The sequence below is a fragment of the Vipera berus genome (genome assembly GCF_964194415.1).
Source record: "Vipera berus genome assembly, chromosome: 6".
NCBI classification, from domain to species: domain Eukaryota; kingdom Metazoa; phylum Chordata; class Lepidosauria; order Squamata; family Viperidae; genus Vipera; species Vipera berus.
The window spans coordinates 48,845,143-48,868,976 of record NC_138208.1 but is presented as its reverse complement, the minus strand read 5'-3'; the positions used below and the strand labels follow the sequence as shown (position 1 = coordinate 48,868,976).

At 38.7% G+C, this 23,834-nt stretch overlaps 1 protein-coding gene across 1 annotated transcript in view; it reads right to left on the bottom strand.

Moving 5' to 3' along the window:
• Window positions 1–23,834, bottom strand: part of SYT1 (synaptotagmin 1) — a gene marked incomplete at its 3' end in the record, with an annotated part of 226,784 nt that overhangs the window by 63,504 nt on the left and 139,446 nt on the right. Inside the window, exon 7 of the mRNA XM_081331976.1 lies at window positions 9,821–9,938. Within this exon, the coding sequence (XP_081188102.1) occupies window positions 9,821–9,938 (118 nt within the window). The remainder of the gene's footprint in view (window positions 1–9,820; window positions 9,939–23,834) is intronic.

The window sequence follows — 23,834 nt, the reverse complement described above, 5'->3', positions numbered from 1 at the left end:
CTCCATGGCATGGGGCCAGAGTACCTCAGGGAACATCTGCTGCCGGCATCAAGCTCCCTGCGCCCTGTGCGTTCCCACAGAGAGGGCCTCCTCAGGGTGCCACCGGTCAGAGAATGCTGACTGGTGGCCCCCAGGGGGAGATCCTTCTCTGTGGGCGCCCCGGAGCTATGGAACCAGTTACCGGTTGAGCTCCGGATGGCGCCCGATCTGCGCTCCTTTCGCCGCGATCTGAAAACATACTTGTTCGAGCAAGCCGGCCTGGCCTGAGGGGGGATTGGTGGGGTTTTTTATCATTTTTATTGGGGTTTTTACTATGTATCAATTGTATTTTAATCGGGCATGCATTTAATTATCTTTTAGTTTTTGTAAATTTCTGTGTTTTATTCTTGCCCTGTACACCGCCCTGAGTCCTCCGGGAGAAGGGCGGTATAGAAATATTAATAAATTAAATTAAAAATTAAATTATACTTATTCTTGAATAAATTTAAATAAAAATACAACTTAAATAAAACTACATCTGTACTCACTTTCATTTGGAGCAAAAGTTTGAAGATTCCTGTTCTCCATCTGAATTTGCCTGTTGCAGCAAATCAATTTATCTTTCATTCAGAGACAAAGCATATTAGCTGTTGGATTATATTAGCTAATGGAGTCCAGGTGTTCAATTTAATTAAAGATTAAACAAGTAATTTATATCCAATGGGGCATTTTTTGCTTGTAGAGATAATTTTCATCAACAGTAGTAAATAGTTTCTGTAAGTAGCAGGGCATGATTTGTTTTGAGCTTTCATTTAATGTACTTTAATTAAATGTAAGACATGAATGTATTTACTGCTAAAATGGAATTCTCTGGACCTATTTCAAAATGGATCTATTCAGGACTACTAGTAATAATAATTCAGAAGCCACTAGATGGCAATAAAGATACACAGAAATCCTTTTCTTTTCTTTTTTTACCATCTGAGACTTGATGGTAGTTGGAACTTTAGTCCATCTTCAACTGGAAGGATTTGAACATATTTTCAAAACAATGCTCATGTGAAGAAACTCTAGATTATTAGCCTTCAGGTTCTCATATTCTTTTACAAAGCTGGACAGGTAGGATTTGGAAATATTTGCTTCTACTGTTGACCTAACTTAGCATTGCTAATTGTGTTATAGTTTGAGAGGAATGAGCTTGTTTTAAGGTTTACTGTGTCACTAGATATTCAAAAAGAGGTATATTATGTATAGAAGGTTGATTTTATAAATTAATTCAGACAATTCTCCAATGAAATATATTATGAATACTTAGTATTTTCTAAATTATGAAACATTACAACTCTCTGAACCAAGGAAGCACAGTATCTTTTGTTTCATGCTCATTAATACTGTATAGTAAGAATTGATCTGCCTTAAATTCTTCTGCTTGTAGAGGTAAGCCCATATGCAGATGATTGTCCTATCTGGGTTAGAAATAGGAATGGGCATTGCTTGAGCAAGTTAAATGAAGTTCATGGAATAGATTGAGATGCATTTTAAAACAAATTCATATGTAGACTTTTTAAAATTTAGTAACTCTACAAGAAGTAGGAGGAATTGTGTATGTGTTCTGTGCTGCCAAAAAAAGCCAATGTAGTCCTAGGCAGCATCAACAGAGGAATAGTATCAAGACTGTAATGTATTGCCTTTACTTGTTTAATTCACTTGCTTTATGCCTACTTTGCTTAATGGCTGACCTACTTCTCTGTGTGTTATGTAACGGTTGCTGGGCTGAGCTAGACTTGCTGTCTCCAGTATGTTAAGTAGGTTTGGGGCAGGAAACTGCTACTTTAAACCTATTGGTCGCCGCCTAGAGGCCAACCGTATAAATAGCTGCACAGCAGCTATTAGCTTGCTTCTGTTATGTTCTGACTGAGAATAAACTTGTTGCTTTTTGAACACTTTGTCTCGCTTAATGCCTTCAAGAACTGAATACTTAACACTGGTGATGAAGGTGGGATGAAGGCTGCCACCCTCCTTTGTGTGTGCGCCCCAGCCACTTTTGATATCGCCGAGAACTTGGTCGCTCCCGCACCGCTTGAGTCCGTCAGCTACACAGACTTGTAGAAAAGGCTCTGAGAGCACTCTGACCTGAAGTTATCCGTGATAGAATGAAGGCATGCCTTTGAGCAACGTGAACAACAACCCGCCGAGTTGGCAACAGAGTTCATTGCAGATTATGGTGGACAAAGCTGCCGGAGGAGCCATTAAGGCACTGTGGCCCTCCAAAAGTGTGCCAAGCACCGAAGCTGTCCACCACAAGGATGCCGAGCCGTTGAAAGACACCAACTCCAACCATGAAGTCGACAAACTACAGAGGCACCAGGAGAAGGGACTGAGGCCTTCTGACAAAGCAGTTCTGTTCCCTAGGTGCATGGGCTGCGGAGGCCACCATCAACATGCAGAATGCTGTTTCTGAACAGCCACGTGCCAGGCGTGTGGAAAACTAGGCCACATCACTGCCATCTGCCGAGGTCGCCAGCAGGACTGTCAGCAGGAAGAGTCATTCAGGAGAGGTACCAGGGCACCAGGGCAACAGGGTTCTGCTCCAGTCGTAGGAGCGTGTTCCGCACTGGTGCCCACCAACCCCTTAAGCAGAAGCTTCAGCTGCAAGTTGAGTTTCAGGGAGTTCCATGCAAAATAGAACTGGACACAGGCTCAGCTCTGTCCATCATCTCCATTGGAACTTTCCAGCACATATGCAACCGCAGCAACAGATGGGTAAAACTGTGACAAATCTAACATTTTGCTAACAGACTTCCAAAACTCCCAAGTGGCGGTCAAGGGTGAAGACACACTCGCAGTGAAATTCAAGGGGTTTGCAGGCCCCCTAGATGTTATTGTGGTGGAAGGGCAACGCACGAGCCTCATAGGGCTTGATTGGTTTGATGCATTGGGCATTCAAGTAACCGGCATTCACCAGACACAGGCGGCCAACTTGTCTTCAGTCTGCCAAGAGTTCACGGATGTTTTCAGTCCAAGCCTGGGAGAGTACAAGGGGCCTTCGATAGCATTTAAACTTGACCCTTTGGTAACGCCAATCCGGGTTAAGCCCCGTTGAGTGCCTTTTGTGTTAAAGCACAAAATCGATGCAGAACTGGATAAGCTGTCAGGGGGTATTGCAGCCTGTAGACAGTGGGGTATGGGAGACCCCCATTGTAATGCCACTCAAGGCCCACGGAGAGGTATGAATATGTGCTGACTATAAGTGCAACATTAACCAGGCACTTCAATAGCACATACACCCAGTGCCAGTTGTCAGCCATATTTTGGTGTCGTTGCAGGGAGGCAGTGTGTTCGCTAAATTAGATTTAGCACAGGCCTATCAACAGCTGCCGGTGGACGAGGTCACGGCAGCTGCCCAAATGATTGTTACACATAGGGGGGCCTTCAAGGTCAAGCGCCTACAATTTGGGGTAAGTGTAGCACCAGGGATTTTTCAGGGAGTGATGGAGTGTATGCTCAAGGGTATTCTGGGGGTCTGCCCCTACTTTGATGATGTACTCATCATCAGGGAGTCTACAGAGGTCCTGGCTAAACGGCTTAGAGCCATCCTTCAGCGGTTCTGCACAGCAGGACTCAAATTAAAAAAAGAGAAATGTAAGATTGGGATACAGTCGACTGAATTTCTGGGATTCTGCATCGATGCCAATGGTATCCATCCTGCGGAGTCAAATCTGAAAGCGATTTAGCTGACACCAAGCCCTAGGTCCAAAGGGGAGCTCCAAACTTTCTTGGGTCTTCTAAATTTTTATTACACATTTCTCCCCAATAAGGCCACAGTGGCAGAGCCATTATACTGGCTTTTTGACAAAAACACTCAGTGGAAGTGGACAAATGTCCAAGAAAGGAGTTTTCAGGCAGTGAAATCGCTGTTGTCCTCGAACTCGGTGCTCACGCATTTTAATGAAAATCTGCCAGTTTGCATCGCATGTGATGCATCCCCATATGGGGTTGAGGCTGTGTTGAGCCATTTGTCAGCTGATGGGATACAGTCTCCCATCGCTTATTATTCGAGGACTCTGTCTTTGCCTGAGTGCAATTATGTACAGATTGACAAGGAGGCCATGGACATTGTGGCCGGGGTTAAAAAGTTCCATGACTATTTGTATGGCCACCAATTCATGGTCTTCACTGACCATAAGCCCTTGCTAGGATTATTCACTACAGACAGGCACACACCTCAGATTCTGTCGCCCAGAATGTTGAGGTGGTCTATATTCCTTTCAACCTACAGCTACAGGCTGGTTCACAAACTGGGCAAAGACATGGGCCATGCAGATGGCCTTAGCAGATTGCCCTTGCCACACGTGGAGCCAGATCCAGCTCCGACTGCAGGCATTTTAGCCATACAGGATTTGCTAGAGTTCCCTCTCCCTGCTGGAGACGTAGCTGCGGAGACAGCAGCTGACAAAACCCATAGCTGCGTACTGACGTGGGTTCACACAGGATGGTTGGAAAATAGCCCAGTACCAGAATTCCAAAGATTTTTATGCGAAGAAATGAGCTGTCAGCTCATAAGAGATGTATCCTTTGGGGCAGTAGAGTTATAGTACCCAGCTCACTCCGGCCCAGGGTCCTCCAGTCTCTGCATGAAGGCCATCCGGGAATAGTCCAGATGAAGGCACTGGTGAGGAGCTACCTCTGGTGGCCAAGGCTAGACAAAGCTATTGAGGCCTAAGTACACTGGTGCTACACATGTCAACAGTCCAGACCGGAGATGCTGGAAGCCCCTGTCCACTGATGGGAGGAAACACACACACCATGGTCCAAAATCCACATTGATTTTGGACCACGGACAATTGTTTTTAATAGTGGTCGACAGCCACTCTAAATGGTCAGAGGTGGTGCCCATTTCCACTATGACTACTGCTAGGACCATCCAGGTGCTGTGGAAACTATTTGCAACACATGGGCTCCCAGACGTCTTAGTCTCCACAATGGGGCTCAGTTCACCGCTTCAGAATTCCAGGCCTTCCTCATAAGGCACGCCATGTTGGCTCCCTTTCACCCTTCATCGAATGGTCAGGCAGAACGCATGGTCTGCACGACTAATCCCTGAAACGCATTGTAAGAGGGGTTTGGCACCACAGGCTGGCTGATTTTCTATTCTGCCAGCACACAACGCCTTGCACCGCCATGGGCAAAAGTCCAGCTGAGCTTGGGTGAGGCAGGCATTTGATCAGCAAACTGGACAGGCTGCACCCCGTCAGAGTCGCCTCAGACATGGCATGGCCAAAAGCGCCCAGAAGCGTGCAAGTGGGTGACCAGGTTTGGACCTGGAATTACAAGCAAGGGGCTTTGTGGGTGGCAGCAAAGATTGTTAAGGTGTCAGGACCACTCTCCTACGAGGTGGTCCTGGAAGATGGGCACGTCATTCACCGGCACACTGATCAGCTGCGCCAGTGGTTAGCAGATCAGTTGCTGGCCCAGGACTCCCAAGAGGATCAGACCTAGGGTCCGCGGGACAGCAGTCCAACAGAGCAGTTTGCATGCTCTGAGAGAACTCTTGTGCATAGCGATGGGGAAATGGCCATAGAAGAATCCCCTCCAGACACACAAATTGTGTCCCGGGACGTGGATAGGCGAACTGAAATGAGAAGCAGCCCTGCAGATGTCACTGCACAATCAGACTTTGGTTTGGGCTGACTGGAATGGCCAGCCAAAGGGACTCGAGTCACGGTGACCCCACTGAGACTCACAGCCCTGGTCTACCCAGCCTGGCAGGTAAGCAGGTAGACTGGGGAATCCCTGTAACCCCTAGACATTTGGAACGGCCATGAAGGCCGCCCAAGTATCTGCAAGATTATGTAAGCAAATGAGAGTTTGTGCTATCTAGGGGGAAGGGGTGTAATGTATTGGCTTTACATGTGTAATTCACTTGCTTTATGCCTGACTGTTTGCTTAATGGCTGATCTACATCTGTGTTTGTTATGTAATGGTTGCTGGGCTGAGCTAGACTTGCTGTCTCCAGTCTGTTAAATAGGTTTGGGGCGGGAAACTGCTACTTTAAACCTATTGGTTGCTGCCTAGAGGCCAACCATATAAATAGCTGCGCATGAGCTATTAGCTTGCTTCTGTTATGTTCTGACTGAGAATAAACCTGTTGCTGTTTGAACACTTCGTCTTGCTTAATGCCTTCAAGAACCAAATACTTAACAAAGACCATGTGAAGTATTAGTACTGCTATATACTGCACTTGGAATATTGCATTCATGATATAAAAATGGTATTGAAAATCTAAAAAGAATACACAGAGCAGCAACAAAGATTATTGAAGCACTAGAGGCTAAAACCTGTGACGAATGTTTGCAAGAGCTGGGTATGTCTAGTCTAACAAAGTGAAGGACTAGGGGCAACATGATAGTCTTCCAATATTTGAGGGGCTGTCACACAGAAGAGGGTGTCAACCTATTCTTCAAAGCACCTGTGGGCAAGACACGAAGTAATGGATGGAAATTTACTAAAGATAGATCCAACTTAGAACTAAGAAGAAATTTCCTGACTGTGAGAACAATCAATCAGTAGAATGGATTGCCTTCAGATTAAAGGTTTTGAAGAAGAGATTGGACAGTTCAGAATGATACAAGGTTTTCCTGCTTGAGCAGGGGGTTGGACTAAAAGACCTCCAAGGTTGCTTCCAACTCTGTTATTCTGAATTCATTCTCAAGTGTTGCAAAATTGGGAATTTCCAAATAATTATAGGAAGGCACCTTTCTTCCTTTTGTAGGACTTCCACTTTCTGAGTGGCTTTCAGTTATGTTGTAAATTAATAACAATGCTTTTAGATATGGAAAGTATTTGGGATGGTGATTTGAAAGAACAATAATTACTCGATTCTTTGTATATACTGGAAAAGTAGGATATTAAAACACAATCTAATGAATATTATTTGGTTTTGAAGCAGACCATTGCAATGATTGTTTTAAATTAATTTTTTTTGGGTCCCAGGACACATAGGTATTATGAAGAATGAAAAAGGAGGATTTGTTTACTTCTGATGTGCTTGTTCCTTTACTTTTAACTTCTTGAGAAATCAAATGTGGACTTAAATGGGGGTTCAGAAATAAATAACAGACAGTGGGAAAATAGACATATTGAAAGACACTTTAATTCTGCCCTGATTTGAATGTTTCTTGGGGTTTTGTTTGTCAGGATCAGGTGAAGCATATTAGTCTTTTCAGAGCCAATCTAGGTTTATTATATGTTAAGCCTGAGTCTCTTCAGATGGGAAGAGGTACAATGGAACTATATGGTAATGTTTGAGGAACAGAAGAAAAACTTGTTCATGTTCTTTAATACTCCTGGTGTTAAAATGACAAAAATCTACTATTTCAGGGACTTTCTAACTTGTGTTTTTGAATTTTTCTTACCCGGTGATATACTAGCTACTATGCCATTCTTGAGGATCATTTTATGGTATTCCAGGATTTGTGATTTTTGGGGATTAATGGAATGTAAACATTATATTGATAAGTGAAAATGAAGCAGTAAACTGGTGATAAACTTTGCTTTGCTATTTGCTTTGCTATTTCTCTCAGGAAGAACATGAGCTTAAATGTGCCAACAATCTTTCTTCATGCCCACATCTCAAACTGTGTTAAATAAGGAGATTTGCTAAGGCAGCATACTCAAACAAACAAAATCCTCCGTGAAAAAATCAGAATGCAAGTTTCTGGCCCAATACAGCAGTAATTCCAATTCCTCTTACTTGTACTGCATAAACATACTCAGGCATAACATCTGAATAGAAAAGTCTTCTGGATACAACTCCAAGCTTCACTATCAGGATTTTACATGCCACTCTGCTTAATATTATCTTGTGCAGAACCAACAATGTCTTGAAACTGTTTGTATATCTACTTTGTTGACATCACCCAGAAAGTTAGCAATTCTACTTAGATTAAAAAAATTGGATGTGGGAGGAAGAATGTGTCATCTCTATCTTCATAAGGAAGAATGTGATCCCCTGCTGTGTTTCCAATATGCTTCCCATTTTTTCTACATATTTCTTCCCCTTTTCTTCACAAAACAGCAGCTTCATTTCACATCCATTTTTTCATATTCTTTCACATCTTCCCACTCAAAGATACATACAAATGCAACTCTACATTATTTTATTTTGCTGATAATGGATTTCTCTATTGACAGCAAGTGCTGCCAAATATGTGGGTAACGTTTAGTTTAAGTTCAAACTGAATTCTTCGCCTCTATCTAATGTACAACTTGCTCAGTAGAAAAACTGAAAAAAGCAATTCTGTGTTCATAATAAAATAATTTGCTTATTCCCCCACCTCTTTTCTATATATATATTCACAATAACTTGCATGAAGACTTCCAAAAGTGAACTCTTGGGAGCTAAGAAATGACTTCACTATTAAGGAAGGAGGTTGACATGAAAAAGATACTTTTCTGGAAAAATGTATATTGAAAACATGCATACATACCCCACAATTATAATTTTCTTGGGAAATGTGCTAGTTTCTACTTCAGGTATTTACATTTCCTATGTTTCCTACTCTTCTGTAATGTCTGACAATTCAGACTATGAGATGGCAAGACTACTCTGAACTTTTTAATGTTACATCGATCAATTCCTACTCTTGCTTTAGATTAACAAGAAGGTAGTTCTTATAAAGAGAACATATAGCTAGAATTACAGATTTTTACCACAATGTTTTTAAAGATGGTTTTCTAGAGGTGTGTGTTGTATGTATATATGTATATGTGTGTGAATATATTTATATTTTTTAGAACTGAAAGATATGATTCCTAAGCAAGCAAATATATAGTTTTCTAACTATTTCAGTCAATTATATAATCAGAAAATACTTAGCAATCATTATTTTCATTATTGTAATAGTTATAAAAAGTGATATATTTTGTATACAAACATCTTGATATTCAAGCTTTATAATTAAAATTTTGCTAATTCCCTAACAAATGAACTGCTGTCCTTTACTGCTGGACATAAAACAACATTGGTTACTTTAGTAGAAATGGCTGGACATTGATCAGACAACAAAGTAATACACATAAAATTCAAACACCAGTCTTCCATATACACTGAAATGGGTTGTGATAAAATTGGAATGAATACTTCTGTAAGAAAGCATTATGTGACAATGTAGAAAAATATATCAACATCTCTGTCCCTTTAGTGTTACATGGACAATATATTGAGAAAGATGAATTATTTTATATCTACCTACCAAAACTGCTAAAGGCAAGACATTAAACCAACCCAGTCAAAATCCCTATGCAACATTGGCACTGTAATAGATGATCATGGTAAACCTTATATTCAATTACAGGTAACTGTATTTTGGAGTTAAATATTTTCCCACATTTCTGGAATGTGTTTTCAGTACTACAATGTATTACAGCATTCAAACAAAGCATTGGATCTAATTTCTGTGCTGCTCTTGATAAGCACAGGGGAAGAATTAAGAAGGAACAGATGTGATGTATATCCAACCTCATTCAAAACTCACATAGCTGATTTAGCTGTCATACTGCATATACATTTCATTTTTGCATATTAACAATAACTCACATACTCAAACAACAAGAAGCCACTAGGCATTGCTATGCAGTGCTTCAGCTTTTATTTGTAAGACATGTTTTGTAATGTGTGGGAGTGCAAATTCAACTTTAATGAGGTGCAGACTGGTGCTGTGTTTATGTTCTTGTATGTTCTGGAGCACCTCTTTGAATTGAATTGGAAGCTTGCATGGCTCCATGACTAAAAAGCATATCAGGCATATTTACTACTATATGTTTCCTGCCATCAACTTACCTGATAAGCCTCCCACATCCATCTTCTTCAGATTCTTTGCTTCTAAGATGACAACAGTCAACTTGCCAGCAGTAGGCACATAGCGGAGAGAGAAACAGATGTCACCTAGCTTCTCTTGCTGCAACAAAGCAAAGGGAACTGTAAGTAGATATATATCAGCATATTACTTAAAACCAAAGATTAACACATTTATTTCCTAAAACACTGTTGTAAAATACTGACCTCTATGTTAATCTGTTAAGAAAATGAGGCATCTCAACATACATGAATTCAAAGTATAAATTGCTTTGTTATATCATGAATCTGAAGCAATAACTAGAAAAAGATTCTACTATTATTTCTTATCAGTTCTTGTGATATTATTATACCTGTTAAAAATTCACATTCATATTTTCAGGATTTATAAGTGGAGCCTTTCCCACTTCTGTAACAATGAGAAAACAAAATGTGGACAATATGTGCAACTATACACTTATTTAATTAAAAGCAACTGTTAAAACTTTAATCTCTTTGCAGATGAAATTGGTATATTACATTTTTAAAGTTTATAAACATGGAAGATTTTGTATGTAAAAAAGATCTCAATATTAATCTGGCTCAAACATCATCTCTGAATTGAACTTAGAAATAAAGTTTTGTGCCCAAACTCAGTTTCAGGTAACACAAAATTATCTTTAATACTAGACCATTGTTTCTCACCCTTGGCAACTTTAACATGTTTGAATTTCAATTCCTGGACTCCCGAGCCAGCCAATTGCACTAGACATAATTCATCATCCTATTGATCTAGATCTTATTGTTTATAATAGGACTTAGATTTGAGTAATAATTTGAATTGTGGGCATACATTTTCATTAAACTTAATATTATGAAAATATTAATCAGTTCTTCCAATAACACTATACTGAGGCTATATCTAAAAGCCAGACAATTTGAGAATCAGGTAGATCTTCAATTTTATTCTTTTCACCTTTCAATCACTGTAGTTATTTTATCTCTCACAGTGTTTCAAATATGTTAAATATACTAATTCCATAGCAATTTATAATAGAAAAATGCAGTGATGACACAACTTTTCAGTATGGCAGCTGATGCCTCACTCATTTCAAATTTGTATTTTTCTGCATCCACAAATGTGTTAATTGTTAGTTCACTGCTTGCTGCTGTAAATTATTAGCGACCCTTTTAGCACGAATATTAGATTAGCTGCGATAGTCATCAGCACATCATTAGTTTTGTTGTCAGAAAACAGTGAACTGTCTGAGCCTTGTTATGTTCAGTTTTGAAAGATAAAATATCATTCATAAATTAGCAAACAACACAAGTGTTGTCCAAATAGGCACAATGACCTCTTCCAAATGTCAGCATGAGTTCAGAGTTTAACTAAATATATGAGAATTCTCTATGGTTATGAATATGATGAACAATATTGCATTACTAAAGGCTTTCAGCACACAAAGATTAAGCAGCCATTGCAAAATGACAAAAGCCTTCTATTAAATGTACAAAAATATGTATATCTGAGGCTGGAATGATAAGAACAAGAAAAGACTTCATGCTGCTCAGTAATGATCATTAGGAATAGTCTGCTGCTGTGATCTTAGATCTATGCTACTTTAATAGGGTAAGAATATTATTTAAAAAACCCCTACAGAATCAGGTTGTGCTTAAACAACTCTAACTAGGTATTTTAGGCCTCTGATCTTTCTTTGACAGATAGCTCTCATTAAATACACTCATTATGAAGTGTAGTATAATTACACATTTATCTTGGGGAATATGATAATAAACCTCCTTGAAGACAGTCTTCTGTATGGTAGAAGACAACTACATAAAAGGACATAAGTTAAGGGTGTGCCAGTAACCACTGAATCATGTGTCACCTCCTAAGGATAGTTCTCAGTTTCTGTCTAATTTTGTCTAATGGATTTAAGTACAACCAGGTTGTATATTAACACTGATCTCAGTCATAAATATAAGCCACCAACAAAGCCTGCTCAACTGGACTCTCATTTCCATACTACTTGGGTATCAGCTAAGGCTAGAATATCACATTGGATATACAAAATTGTTCTCTCATAAATGGCTGCTATTTGATACTTCCTATGGGAAATGGTGGACTGAAGAAATTGCTGAAGTGGCAGGCCACCACCAACGATATTTTGGGGACCCAGACAGGTTTCCTGGAGCCTGACATTCAATCCAAAAAATTGACCTGAAAGTCCTCCAGAGAGTCAGTGCTTGCAAGAAAGAAATTGAGATAGTATAGACAATACAAAAGTATGGAAAACAACCACATGTCTACTGTATTTTGTTTTTTTGTAGGAATCTGTAGCTTAGGGCAGGGCTTTTCAACCTTTTTACCAATTGTACCACTTTTAGGATATGGCAATATTCTAGTACCACCTAGCAAGGTTTCAAAAACTTGATGACCAAAAAAACCCAAACCCTGTTCAAAGTTGCAATTGCACTGATATGACTTATGACCATTTTTCTCACTTATGACCATTGCAGCATCCCCAGGGTCATGTGATTTATATTTGGATGCTCGGCAACTGATTCATATTTAAGATGGTCACAGTGTTCCAGGGTCATGTGATCCCTTTTGCAACCTTCTGACAAGCAAAGTCAATGGCAGGGCTGCTGGTGGCCAAGTATTAAGGTGGGACTTCCTTCCCACCCTCCTTCCCTGCCTCCCTCTTTATCATTCCCATCTCCTTCTGAAGGAAGAATTTGAACCCCACCACCCTATATTTTCCCTCTTCCATATATTCATCAGAAAAGCCTCCAGAGACAGAAAAGACAAACCGCTGAGGGAACTAGCTTTAAAAGGCTCATTCCCCTTTAAGAATTAGCTACTGGCTAGAAAGGAAAGTTAAGGAATGGGCAGCTGGCACTTAAGGAAGAAAAAAAAATGTAGTAAGTACTGGCTGCCAGCTAAGGCAGCCTCCCCAAATGGTTCCATTCATAAGTAAAGGAACGCTACAGGCAAAATCCATTCAAGAGAAAAGTACTTCAAAATCCCTTGCAGCAAAACTTACAGCTAACAATAGTAGAGCAATAGAAGCTAACATGAGACATCATTCATCCGCCAAATAGAAATTGCCAAACCCTCCTTAAGAATACAAAGCCCACATTGCACAAAACCTAGAACTTCAAAGTCACAAAAGCACATACGAAACCTACCACTCTCAATCTCCCTCCCTCCCTCCATGCCTCATCTCCAGCCGTTGCTGCCTTTCTTCATTCCTGCCTTTCTTCATTCCTCGTGGAGGGCAACCCCTCCCCTGCTGCATTTCTTGCCTGTTTGTTGCTGCCAGCACAGATGGCTGCCACAGAAGTTGTAGAACGGCTCATGACTGGCCTGCTTGAACTCCTCTCCTCTCCCCCCACCCTCTTCCTTCTTTCCCTTTGGTGCAGCTAGAGCTGACTCCACCTCCTCCCAAGGCTGCTTCTTTTTCTCTTCCTCTCCCATCCAAACTGCCTCCTGTCTCCGCCCCCCTCCTCCTTTCTCTTCCAGGTGAGCCGGAAGTGCCAATCCTGGGGCCTTTGCCTCGCCCCAGCCACTCTGCAGCTCCGGAGGATTCTTTCACAATACGTCCTGCACTGCGCTGGCTTGTTCCCTCCCCCACTACACTTGGCTGGGCAGAGCAGTGTACCACCTGCCACGTGCTAATGTACCACAGGTAGTACGCATACCACTGGTTGAAAAGCCCTGGCTTAGGGTTCCCTGAAAACACTATTTTTGCCTGAAAAGCAAAATTAGAAAATATTTAGCACAGTCACAATTGGGAACATATTCTTTAGCTCTCTTCAAATCAGTATTCTGAATTCTTAAGTACTGTATTCTGTGAATATTTAGATGTTCATAATCACTGCATTGCTACTTTGCAAATGCCCCCTATGGTTGGAATTCAACCCTGCATTTCAGATTTTCCTACTGCATTTTATGAGCACAACCAAAAGAAGATACAAAATGATACTGCTAAAGTTGATTTATAAAGTACCAATCACAGCGATATAACTTTCTAAATGTAAGCTTCTTCATGTGAACAAAGTTCAAACGTGAACAATGCACATAGATCATTTGTCCATCGAGTAGAAATTTGTTTCAATGCATTCCATGTATACATCCATATTTTTTTAAAAAAAATGTGCTTCCACCTTGCTGGTGCCCCTATCGTGGTGATGTTTTGAAGGGCCTTAAAAACCTGGGTCTTCACCAAGGCCTTTGCAGAGGATGATGAGTGCCCTGTTCTTCCATTCTGTTCCTCTCTGGTTTTTTTAGAATAGAATAGAATAGAATAGAATAGAATAGAATAGAATAGAATAGAATAGAATAGAATAGAATAGAATAGAATAGAATAGAGCTGGAAGGGACCTTGGAGGTCTTCTAGTCCAGCCCCCTGCTCAAGCAGGAGAATCTATATCATCTGAGACAAGTGACTGTCTAGCCTCTTCTTAAAAATCTCCAATGATGGAGCGCCATTTTGTTTGCCATTCTTGTTATTCTGCCTTCTGTTGTATTTGTTTTTCCTATGGTTCTTTATTTTTAAATATTTTAACAAGTGTAAGCAGCCCCGAGTGATTGGGAGTTGGATGACACATAAATTTAATAATTATTATCAAATGTGAGTGCTAGAATATAGTATGCTATATCCGTTTATATAATTATTAAAATTATGTAGTGGTTAATATGCTGATATAGAGCCATGTACTTATATTTTTCAAATATAATTGAAAATCCCTACCAGATTAAGGAACAGAGAAGTGTCTCTCTAGGGGTGATTATTTCACAAAGATATGTTATTGTTATTATGATCAACTTTCATTTTTAGATATAATTTAGTTTAACCAATTGCTAGGATCATTGGAAGGAAACTTCCATCTGGTGTTAGAATGGTCCTACAGGGAGGTTCACTGAGGTTAACTTCTTTCTTCTGAATCTTCAATTGCCAATCAATTCAATTGCTCCTTCTGCTTTAAGCAGCTTGATAATATACATAAAATTGCTCCCACTGAACAGAACATAAATTAATTCAAAGCTTTAATAGATCACACCAGAATAATTTTCTTCTTTACAAGAAAAGGTCAGTTAAAACCCACTGAGCCAGCAACTGTTCTGTTAGGAAAAGGCTCCAAGTGATTAACATTTTGACAGAGAAATATATTTTTTTTACTTTCCCTATTGGTATTCATTTTAATAAAAGGCAGATACAACAATAAACAACAAAAAAACATAAAATTCTCATTTATTTTATTGTCTTTAGGATTATGATTCATCCAGTTGTTCATGGTTCTTTGGGAACCAATAAACAACAAAATATTTCAGCATTATTAATAGAGCTTCATTTTTAGTGCCGAACAGTTCTTCCATATATTTGTACTAGATTTTTTTAGATCTTGTTTTTCCAGTAGATTTTTGTTTTATTTTTATTGTACCCATTTTTTCATAAAGTGTCTCTTCTTTTCTGTAATTTTCTTAAATCAATCCATCAATCCAATTTTCTTAAATCAATCCATTTTGTTGTTCCTTTCAGTTTCTTTTTATTGATTACTTTGTTGAAACTATTCATCTCTTCTTGTTCTTCTGTAGATTTAGTTGGCTAAATTTCTGTCTAGCTAACATTTTCCTTTCTGTTTTCAATGTGTCAGAAAAAAGCCATTTTGCTTTCTTTCAATTTTGGAACACTTCTACATGCAAATCTTTAGTTGGGTTACAAATTTCAGTCCAGAGTTGTTCAAACACTCTAATTCAATCAATTAATGACTTAGATGAGGGAATTGAAAGGGAACTCATCAAATTTGCAGATGACACCATACTAGTAGGAGTAGCCAACACCCCAGAAGACAAACTGAGGATCCAAAAAGATCTTGACAAACTTGAACAATGGGCCCTATCCAAAAAATAAGTTTCAATGTGGAGAAAAGCAAAGTCTTACATTTTAGGCAGGAAAAACCAAAGACACAAATACAGATTGGGAGAGACCTGGCTTAAAAACAGTAACTGTGAGAGGGACCTTGGAGTCCTAGTGGACGATCACTCTACTATGAGCCAGCAGTGTGCAGCAGCAGCCAAAAAAGCTAATACAATCCTGGGTTGTATAAACAGAGGCACAGAATCAAGATCACATGAAGTATTATTACCGCTTTATAAAACTCTAGTAAGACCACACCTGGAATACTACAGCCAATTTTGGTTACCATATCACAAAAAAGTTGTTGAGAGTTTGGAAAACATTACTAATTCTATTCTTTACCTATACAAGATGATTGTATGGAATTTTTTTTAGAAAAACTATATTGATAAAATGTTCCAGGTTGTCATATTGTACAACCATTCAACATCTATTTCCAATGTATCTTTGACTGGAGCACAAACATGGACTCAAATTGAGATCATTTTACCATAGTTTTGATTGAATCAGGCACTGACTTTGACATCCTTTCCTTAATAATAATGGCTTGGTTTCTTCAAGAAAAATGGTTTTCTTGTTGGCAGCAAAAAGCTAAGTATCTCTGATGTGAAGTGATCCATGCCAATACATTTCAGAAAGGCGATTCCAGGAATGCTCAGTATAAATATTTCTGTTTCAAGCTTAATCTTTTCTTGGCTCATTTTCAAATATTCCATGTTGCAATGGAATACATGATTTTCCAACATCAAGCTTTCCATTCACATCCAGGAACATCAGTATTTGGATGTCCTTCGGATTTCCATCCAGCCATATTTTATAATTGCAATGGTTCTGATACCCTCTCCTTTTTTCTTAATAGTTCATTAGATACTTTTCAACCTGGGGACTTGTCTTCTAGTTTCACATTCACATTGTCCTACATGCAAGTCTCCATTTGGTTTTCTTGGCAGATTAATGGAATAGGATGCCAGCTACTTTTACAGGGATCATATTTAAGCTTTTTATGTTTATTAACATAAACTTACTAACAAAACCATTATTTTATACCATGGTTTTTTTTTGGAAACAGCACATCTTCAAGAGTAAAAAAAAAGAGGCACAATACAAGGAAGGAAAAGCACAAAACAAACAAAGCAAAAGGTGAAATAAATGAACCCAAATAACAGCTTCCTTGATATATTTGGTTGGGTTGGGTCCAGAGGAAAAGGAGAACTGTTGGCAATGGAGATAAAGGTAGTAGGTGACACAGGCAGGCAACAATGGGAAATTATAACCCATTTTATTGTTGTGACTGTATCTTCAAGAGAATCTCTAATTCTTTTTTAATACGATAACTTGATTGTTAAAATAAAATACTGAATCTACCAACTTGTTGAATCCAGTGCTAGTGATATCTAAATGGCTAGGGCGCTTGTTTGTAAAGCAATGTGTACAGGCAAGAATTGTGCCAATTGACTGCCTATAATGAGTAATTGATCATTCTGATCATATTAGTTTGAGTGAGTCATCTATCAGGCTTATCATTCTAGTATTATTCATCACAATTTAAGCAATGACTAGAAAACATATCTACCAAAGCCAAGCCTGGCCCAAGGAAAAAAGTAGACTGATGGTAGAAAACATAAGTATTATCAGTTGAAAGTACTACTTTTTAGTCATCAGTTTCCAAATAAATGCAATTAGTTTGTGTCTCCCAGAAGCTTGGCTAAAAATACTGAGGATGGAAGATGTAACAAAATACACTTACATTTTTAAGAAAGGCTTTTAAAGAAGGGCCTTAGTCATTAAATTGTTTTCTTTACTTTTTTTCCTTAGGGGGGGGGATTAAAAGCTTAATATCCTCATTTTCTAAATCAAACAGAAAAAAGTTGGTTTGCTACATTAATAAAAGTGGAGAAAATAAAGAATCAATTGAACTAATTCTCTAAAATTATCTTCACGTTCCATTTCCATTGACTTTCTCAAATACACATTCTTCTATCCAACTGTACTTCATACCATTTTACTACTCAAATTCTTTCAAATTTTTATCCAATTTTCTTGCTAATTGTCTCTAAATTTAGGCAAATCACAATTAACTTAAAATGAATGAGCCATCATTATTAGCTGACAGCATGGAAAATCTATTATTAATAGCATGTTGCAAGTCCATAATGCAGCCTGTGTGTGTGTACACACACACACACACACACACACACAAAATTCTATTCCCTTTCAAAATGAGACGCAATAAAACAAATAAATTAAAGGCATGCAATAATAAGAAGAAAACATTACTAAATCTAGTTTTATACCAATAAATATCACTATACCTCTCCATACATTTCTATCTCTGTTGTTGTTGTTAGTTGCGAAGTCGTGTCCGACCCATCGCGACCCTATGGACAATGTTCCTCCAGGCCTTCCTGTCCTCTACCATCTTCTGGAGTCCAGTTAAGCTCACGCCTACTGCTTCAGTGACTCCATCCAGCCACCTCATTCTCTGTCGTCCCCTTCTTCTATTGCCCTCAATCTTTCCCAGCATTAGGCTCTTCTCCAGTGAGTCCTTCCTCCTCATTAGGTGGCCAAAGTATTTGAGTTTTAGCTTCAGGATCTGGCCTTCTAAAGAGCAGTCAGGGTTAATCTCCTCTAGGACTGACCGGTTTGATCGCCTTGCAGTCCAAGGGACTCGCAGGAGTCTTCTCCAGCACCAGAGTTCAAAGGCCTCAATTCTTTTGCGCTCAGCCTTTCTTATGGTCCAACTTTCACTGCCATACATTGCAACTGGGAAGACCATAGCCTTGACTATACACACTTTTGTTGACAGGGTGATGTCTCTGCTTTTTAGTGTGCTGTCTAGATTTGCCATGGCTTTCCTCCCTAGGAGCAAGCGTCTTTTAATTTCTTGACTACAGTCCCCATCTGCAGTGATCTTGGAGCCCAGGAAAATAAAATCTGTCACTACCTCCATTTCTTCCCCATCTATTTGCCAGGAATTAAGAGGGCCGGATGCCATGATCTTAGTTTTCTTAATGTTTAGTTTCAACCCAACTTTTGCACTCTCCTTCTTCACTCGCAACAAGAGACTCTTCAGTTCCTCTTCACTTTCTGCCATTAGAGTGGTATCATCTGCATATCTTAGGTTGTTGATATTTCTTCCAGCAATCTTAATTCCAACTTTTGATTCATCTAGCCCTGCCTTTCTCATGATGTGCTCTGCATATAAGTTAAATAGGCAAGGCGACAGTATACAGCCTTGCCGGACTCCTTTCCCAATTTTGAACCAATCAGTGGTTCCGTGTCCAGTTCTCACTGTTGCTTCTTGGCCCGCATATAGGTTTCTCAAGAGACAAATAAGATGTTCTGGTACTCCCATCTCTTTAAGAACTTGCCACAGTTTGTTATGATCCACACAATCAAAGGCTTTAGCATAGTCAATGAAGCAGAAGTAGATGTTTTTCTGGAACTCTCTAGCTTTTTCCATGATCCAGCGTATGTTGGCAATTTGATCTCTAGTTCCTCTGCCTCTTCGAAATCCTGCCTGTACTTCTGGTAGTTCTCGATCCACATACTGCTGGAGTCTAGCTTGTACGATTTTAAGCATAACTTTACTAGCATGAGAAATGAGTGCAATGGTGCGATAGTTTGAACATTCTTTGGCACTGCCTTTCTTTGGAATTGGAATGTAAACTGATCTTTTCCAATCCTGTGGCCACTGTTGAGTTTTCCAAATTTGCTGGCAAATTGAGTGTAGCACTTTTACTGCATCGTCTTTTAAGATTTTGAATAGCTCAGCTGGAATACTGTCACCTCCACTAGCTTTGTTGTTGCTCAGCTTTTCTAAGGCCCACTTCACTTCACATTCTAGGATGTCTGGCTCGAGGTCAGTGACCACCTCATTGTGATTATCAGGGACGTTAAGCTCATTCTTGTATAGTTCTTCTGTGTAATTTTGCCATCTCTTCTTAATCCCTTCTGCCTCTGTTAGGTCCCTGCCATTTTGGTCCTTTATCATGCCCATTTTTGCATTGAACGTTCCCTTCATCTCTCCAATTTTCTTGAAAAGATCTCTGGTCCTCCCTATTCTATTGTTTTCTTCTATTTCTTTGCACTGTTCATTTAAGAAGTCATTCTTATCTCTTCTAGCTATTCTCTGGAATTCTGCATTCAATTGGGCGTATCTTTCTTTTTCTCCCTTGCCTTTTGCTTCCCTCCTTTCCTCAGCTATTTGCAAAGCTTCCTCAGACAGCCATTTTGCTTTCTTGCATTTCTTTTTCTTTGGGATGGTTTTGGCTGCTACCTCTTGTACAATGTTGCGAACCTCTGTCCATAGTTCTTCAGGCACCCTGTCTATCAGATCTAATTCCTTAAATCTATTTGTCACCTCTACTGTATATTCAACAGGGATATGATTTAATTCATACCTGACTGGCCTAGTGCTTTTCCCTACTTTCTTCAGTTTAAGCTTAAACTTTGCAACAAGAAGCTCATGGTCTGAGCCACAGTCAGCTCCTGGTCTTGTTTTTATTGACTGTATAGAGCTTCTCCATCTTTGGCTGCAGAGTACATAGTCAATCTGATTTCTGTGTTGACCGTCTGGTGATGTCCATGTGTAGAGCCGTCTCTTGGGTTGTTGGAAAAGGGTGTTTGCTATGACCATCGTATTCTCTTGACAAAATTCTATCAGCCTGTGCCCTGCTTCATTTTGTACTCCAAGGCCAAACTTGCCTGTTATTCCGGTTATCTTTTGGCTTCCTACTTTAGCATTCCAATCCCCCATGATGATAAGGACATCATTTTTTGGTGTTAGTTCTATAAGGTGCTGTAGGGCTTCATAGAACCGGTCAATTTCATCCTCTTCAGCACCGGTGGTTGGGGCATAGACTTGGACTACTGTGATATTGAATGGTTTGCCTTGGATTCGAACTGAGATCATTCTGTCATTTTGAGGATTGTATCCCAGTATTGCTTTTCCTACTCTTTTATTGACTATGAAGGCTACTCCATTTCTTCTGAGGGATTCTTGCCCGCAGTAGTATACCTGATGGTCATCTGAATTAAATTCACCCATTCCTGTCCATTTTAGTTCGCTGATACCTAAGATGTCAATGTTCAGTCTTGTCATCTCTTGTTTGACCACGTCCAGCTTTCCTTGATTCATGGATCTTACATTCCAGGTTCCTATGGAGAAAAAATCTTTACAGCATCGGACTTTCCTTTCACTACCAGACATATCCACAGCTGAGCGTCCTTTCGGCTTTGGCCCAGTCGCTTCATTCTTTCTGGCGCTACTAGTACTAGCCCTCTGCTCTTCCCCAGTAGCATATTGGACGCCTTCCGACCTGAGGGGCTCATCTTCCAGCGTCTATCCAGCGTCTATTTCTATCTCTATAACTGGTGAAAACAAAGACCAGTTATAGAGATAGAAATGTATGGAGAGGTATAGTGATATTTATTGGTATAAAACTGGTTCACACAGTCTTTCTAATGCCTCCTTTTTCAGGATCTTATCAACTAAACATAATTTTTTCTATTGCCACCTTACTCTAGATGTATTAACTCTTCTTTCATGCATCTATTTGACAATTTGATTATCTTTCATTTTCTCTATGAACAAACCGCTTCAATGTATTCATTTCATTCATTCACTTTTATATTCACTCTAATTCTTATACATTTTTGGTTCCCGACTTTTTGTTTTCATAATAAAAATATTTGCATTAGATATCGCCTTCCTATTGCATTCAGCTTATTTTTAGGTCTTGCCTGACATATTGAAGTGCTCATTCCCATGTAACAAAATAAGCAAAAGCAAAGCTATTTTTACTGTAAAATAGGAATACACAGCACACTCTTTTCAGATGATATGGGATTTTACCTTCCCATAATTATGTACAAGTATATGGTAAGTTTAACCAGGTTAAAGGTAATCTATCTTTTATTATATCAGTTGAAAAGAAGCAATAATTGGTTCCCCTTACCTGATCTTTAAGAACCCTTTTGCCTAAAGCTATATATTCATTTAAAAGTTACTTAATGTATTTCATATTATCAAGAGATTTCCTTGGAATTTAAAAGTAATTGGAAACTATTCTGTAGAACTGAACTGAAAAAGCAGAGTTCAGAATCTCAGAAGCAAGATAATATGTTTTTTATGCCCAAATCTGTAGGAAGAAATCTTTCTTATCTGTACCTGTACTAATGGTACCTATCTCTACTAAGCGATTCAAGGCAGAGCACAATAACACAGGAGATTTCTTTTGTCCCTTAGATTAGATTTTGGATCCATCTCAAGTCTAAAATTAAAATGAAGCACTAAAATGTACACTATATAATTAGACATAATAATACAATAGAGATGAAGAAATCTGCCCAATATATGGCTTCCCTGTTCATTTGTAAATTATTTTATTAGAAACACACATAAATAAGCACGTTTATTTTGTAAAAACCCCCAGATCAGTTTAAAATATAAGATGATCTAGTCATTAAATATAAAAATATAGCACTATTAAATAATTTGGCAACCAGGTTTTGAGAGAAGTTGAACCAATAAACAGATAAATAAGTAAATAGAACATAGGTGGAATTATTCCAGAATGTTACAATTTAAACAGGAGCATACTTTTTTCTTGTAGGGAAATAATATTGCACTAATATTGCACTATTTCAGGGGTAATGCTAAACTGATACCTCAAGTTTCTATGAAACAGCTCACTGTCTTAATTTTGTTCACGTTATTTTCTGTATCAGCTCCAGTGTGCTGCGCACATGCATCAGAAGCCTGTTGTGGCTTCTGGAATTGCTGATTGAAACTTCAAAAGACATATTGCATTTGATAAAGATAAAATCATAGTGCCTAAAAGTACTAGCCTCTTTTTTATGTATTTCTTGTATTGATTTAAATGATTTATATGGCCACTCAATTTTCAAGTACGGCTGACATGTGGTGAAAAACATAAAAGAGAAGTTAAACAAAACACACAATACAGAATAACACAGATAAAACATATCATATTCCAAAATCACAGTTTATGGACTGGCTAATAGGATTGGAGCCATCTTAATCTTGGGAGAATGCTGTTACTGTATGTATAGCAAGGTTGTTGCAATGCATCAAAATCACTTTATAGTCTCTTCGCAAAATCATCCACATTGCAATAAGTAATAGAAACTGTCATTTGAGCATACAGTTTTCCCATTACATTATCCTAGTAGGTACTATTTAAATTTAAATCCACACTTTGATTATCTCATTTCTCCCAAGTATTGCATGTAATATTAATACATGCAGAAGGCATTTGTTCAATCAGCTATATATCCAAAGCTGTCTTCATATGAGTCCAAAGAACAATTAAGGTTGAAGAAATATTTGAAACAAACAATTTGGAACACATATTTTTAACTTAAGTAATAGTGTACATCTCTTCCAGAGTCATAAATAACCCAAGTGGCTGCTGTTTAGCAGAAAGCCTCAGACAATTTTATAAACAAGCCAACAAATAGAGCTAAGTTATTGTTTATCTTTTCTACCACTGCATTTATTCATACCTCACCTTAACAATCAGAGATGCTTAGCTATAAAAAAGAATGTCTAAATGTGTTAAAGTCTTTTGATCTCAGTTAAAAACATAAATTTGCAAGAATGAGAAAAATAAAATAATGAATATACTGAATGTGAAGATTAGAAAAGTCATATATATTTTTCTTTTTAAACAAATGCCTGACCCTTAATATATTATTTGGTTTTTAAATAAAATGCCAATCCAATTTAAATATATTATTTGGTTTCAGCACCAATATTCAAGTTTCACTTCAGCTTATATGTTATTTACTGGTGCACAGCATGTGTAATCTATTGTTGACTAAAACCTTAGAATACAAAGAGCTTAATGTGTCAACAGTAATAAAAGTGAAAAACCTGAAATCAACTAAGCATGAATATACTGTTAAATTTGCCTGAGACTTTTTATAAGAAAATTCCAAAAAGAAAACATCCTGATGCAGGTCCTCTCTTGAAGTTTCATCTGATAAGACCCAAAGACAGCCTTTTCATGGCAACCAGCCTCTGGAAGATCATCTACCCCAGGGGTGTTAAACTGCTGGCCCATGGGCCG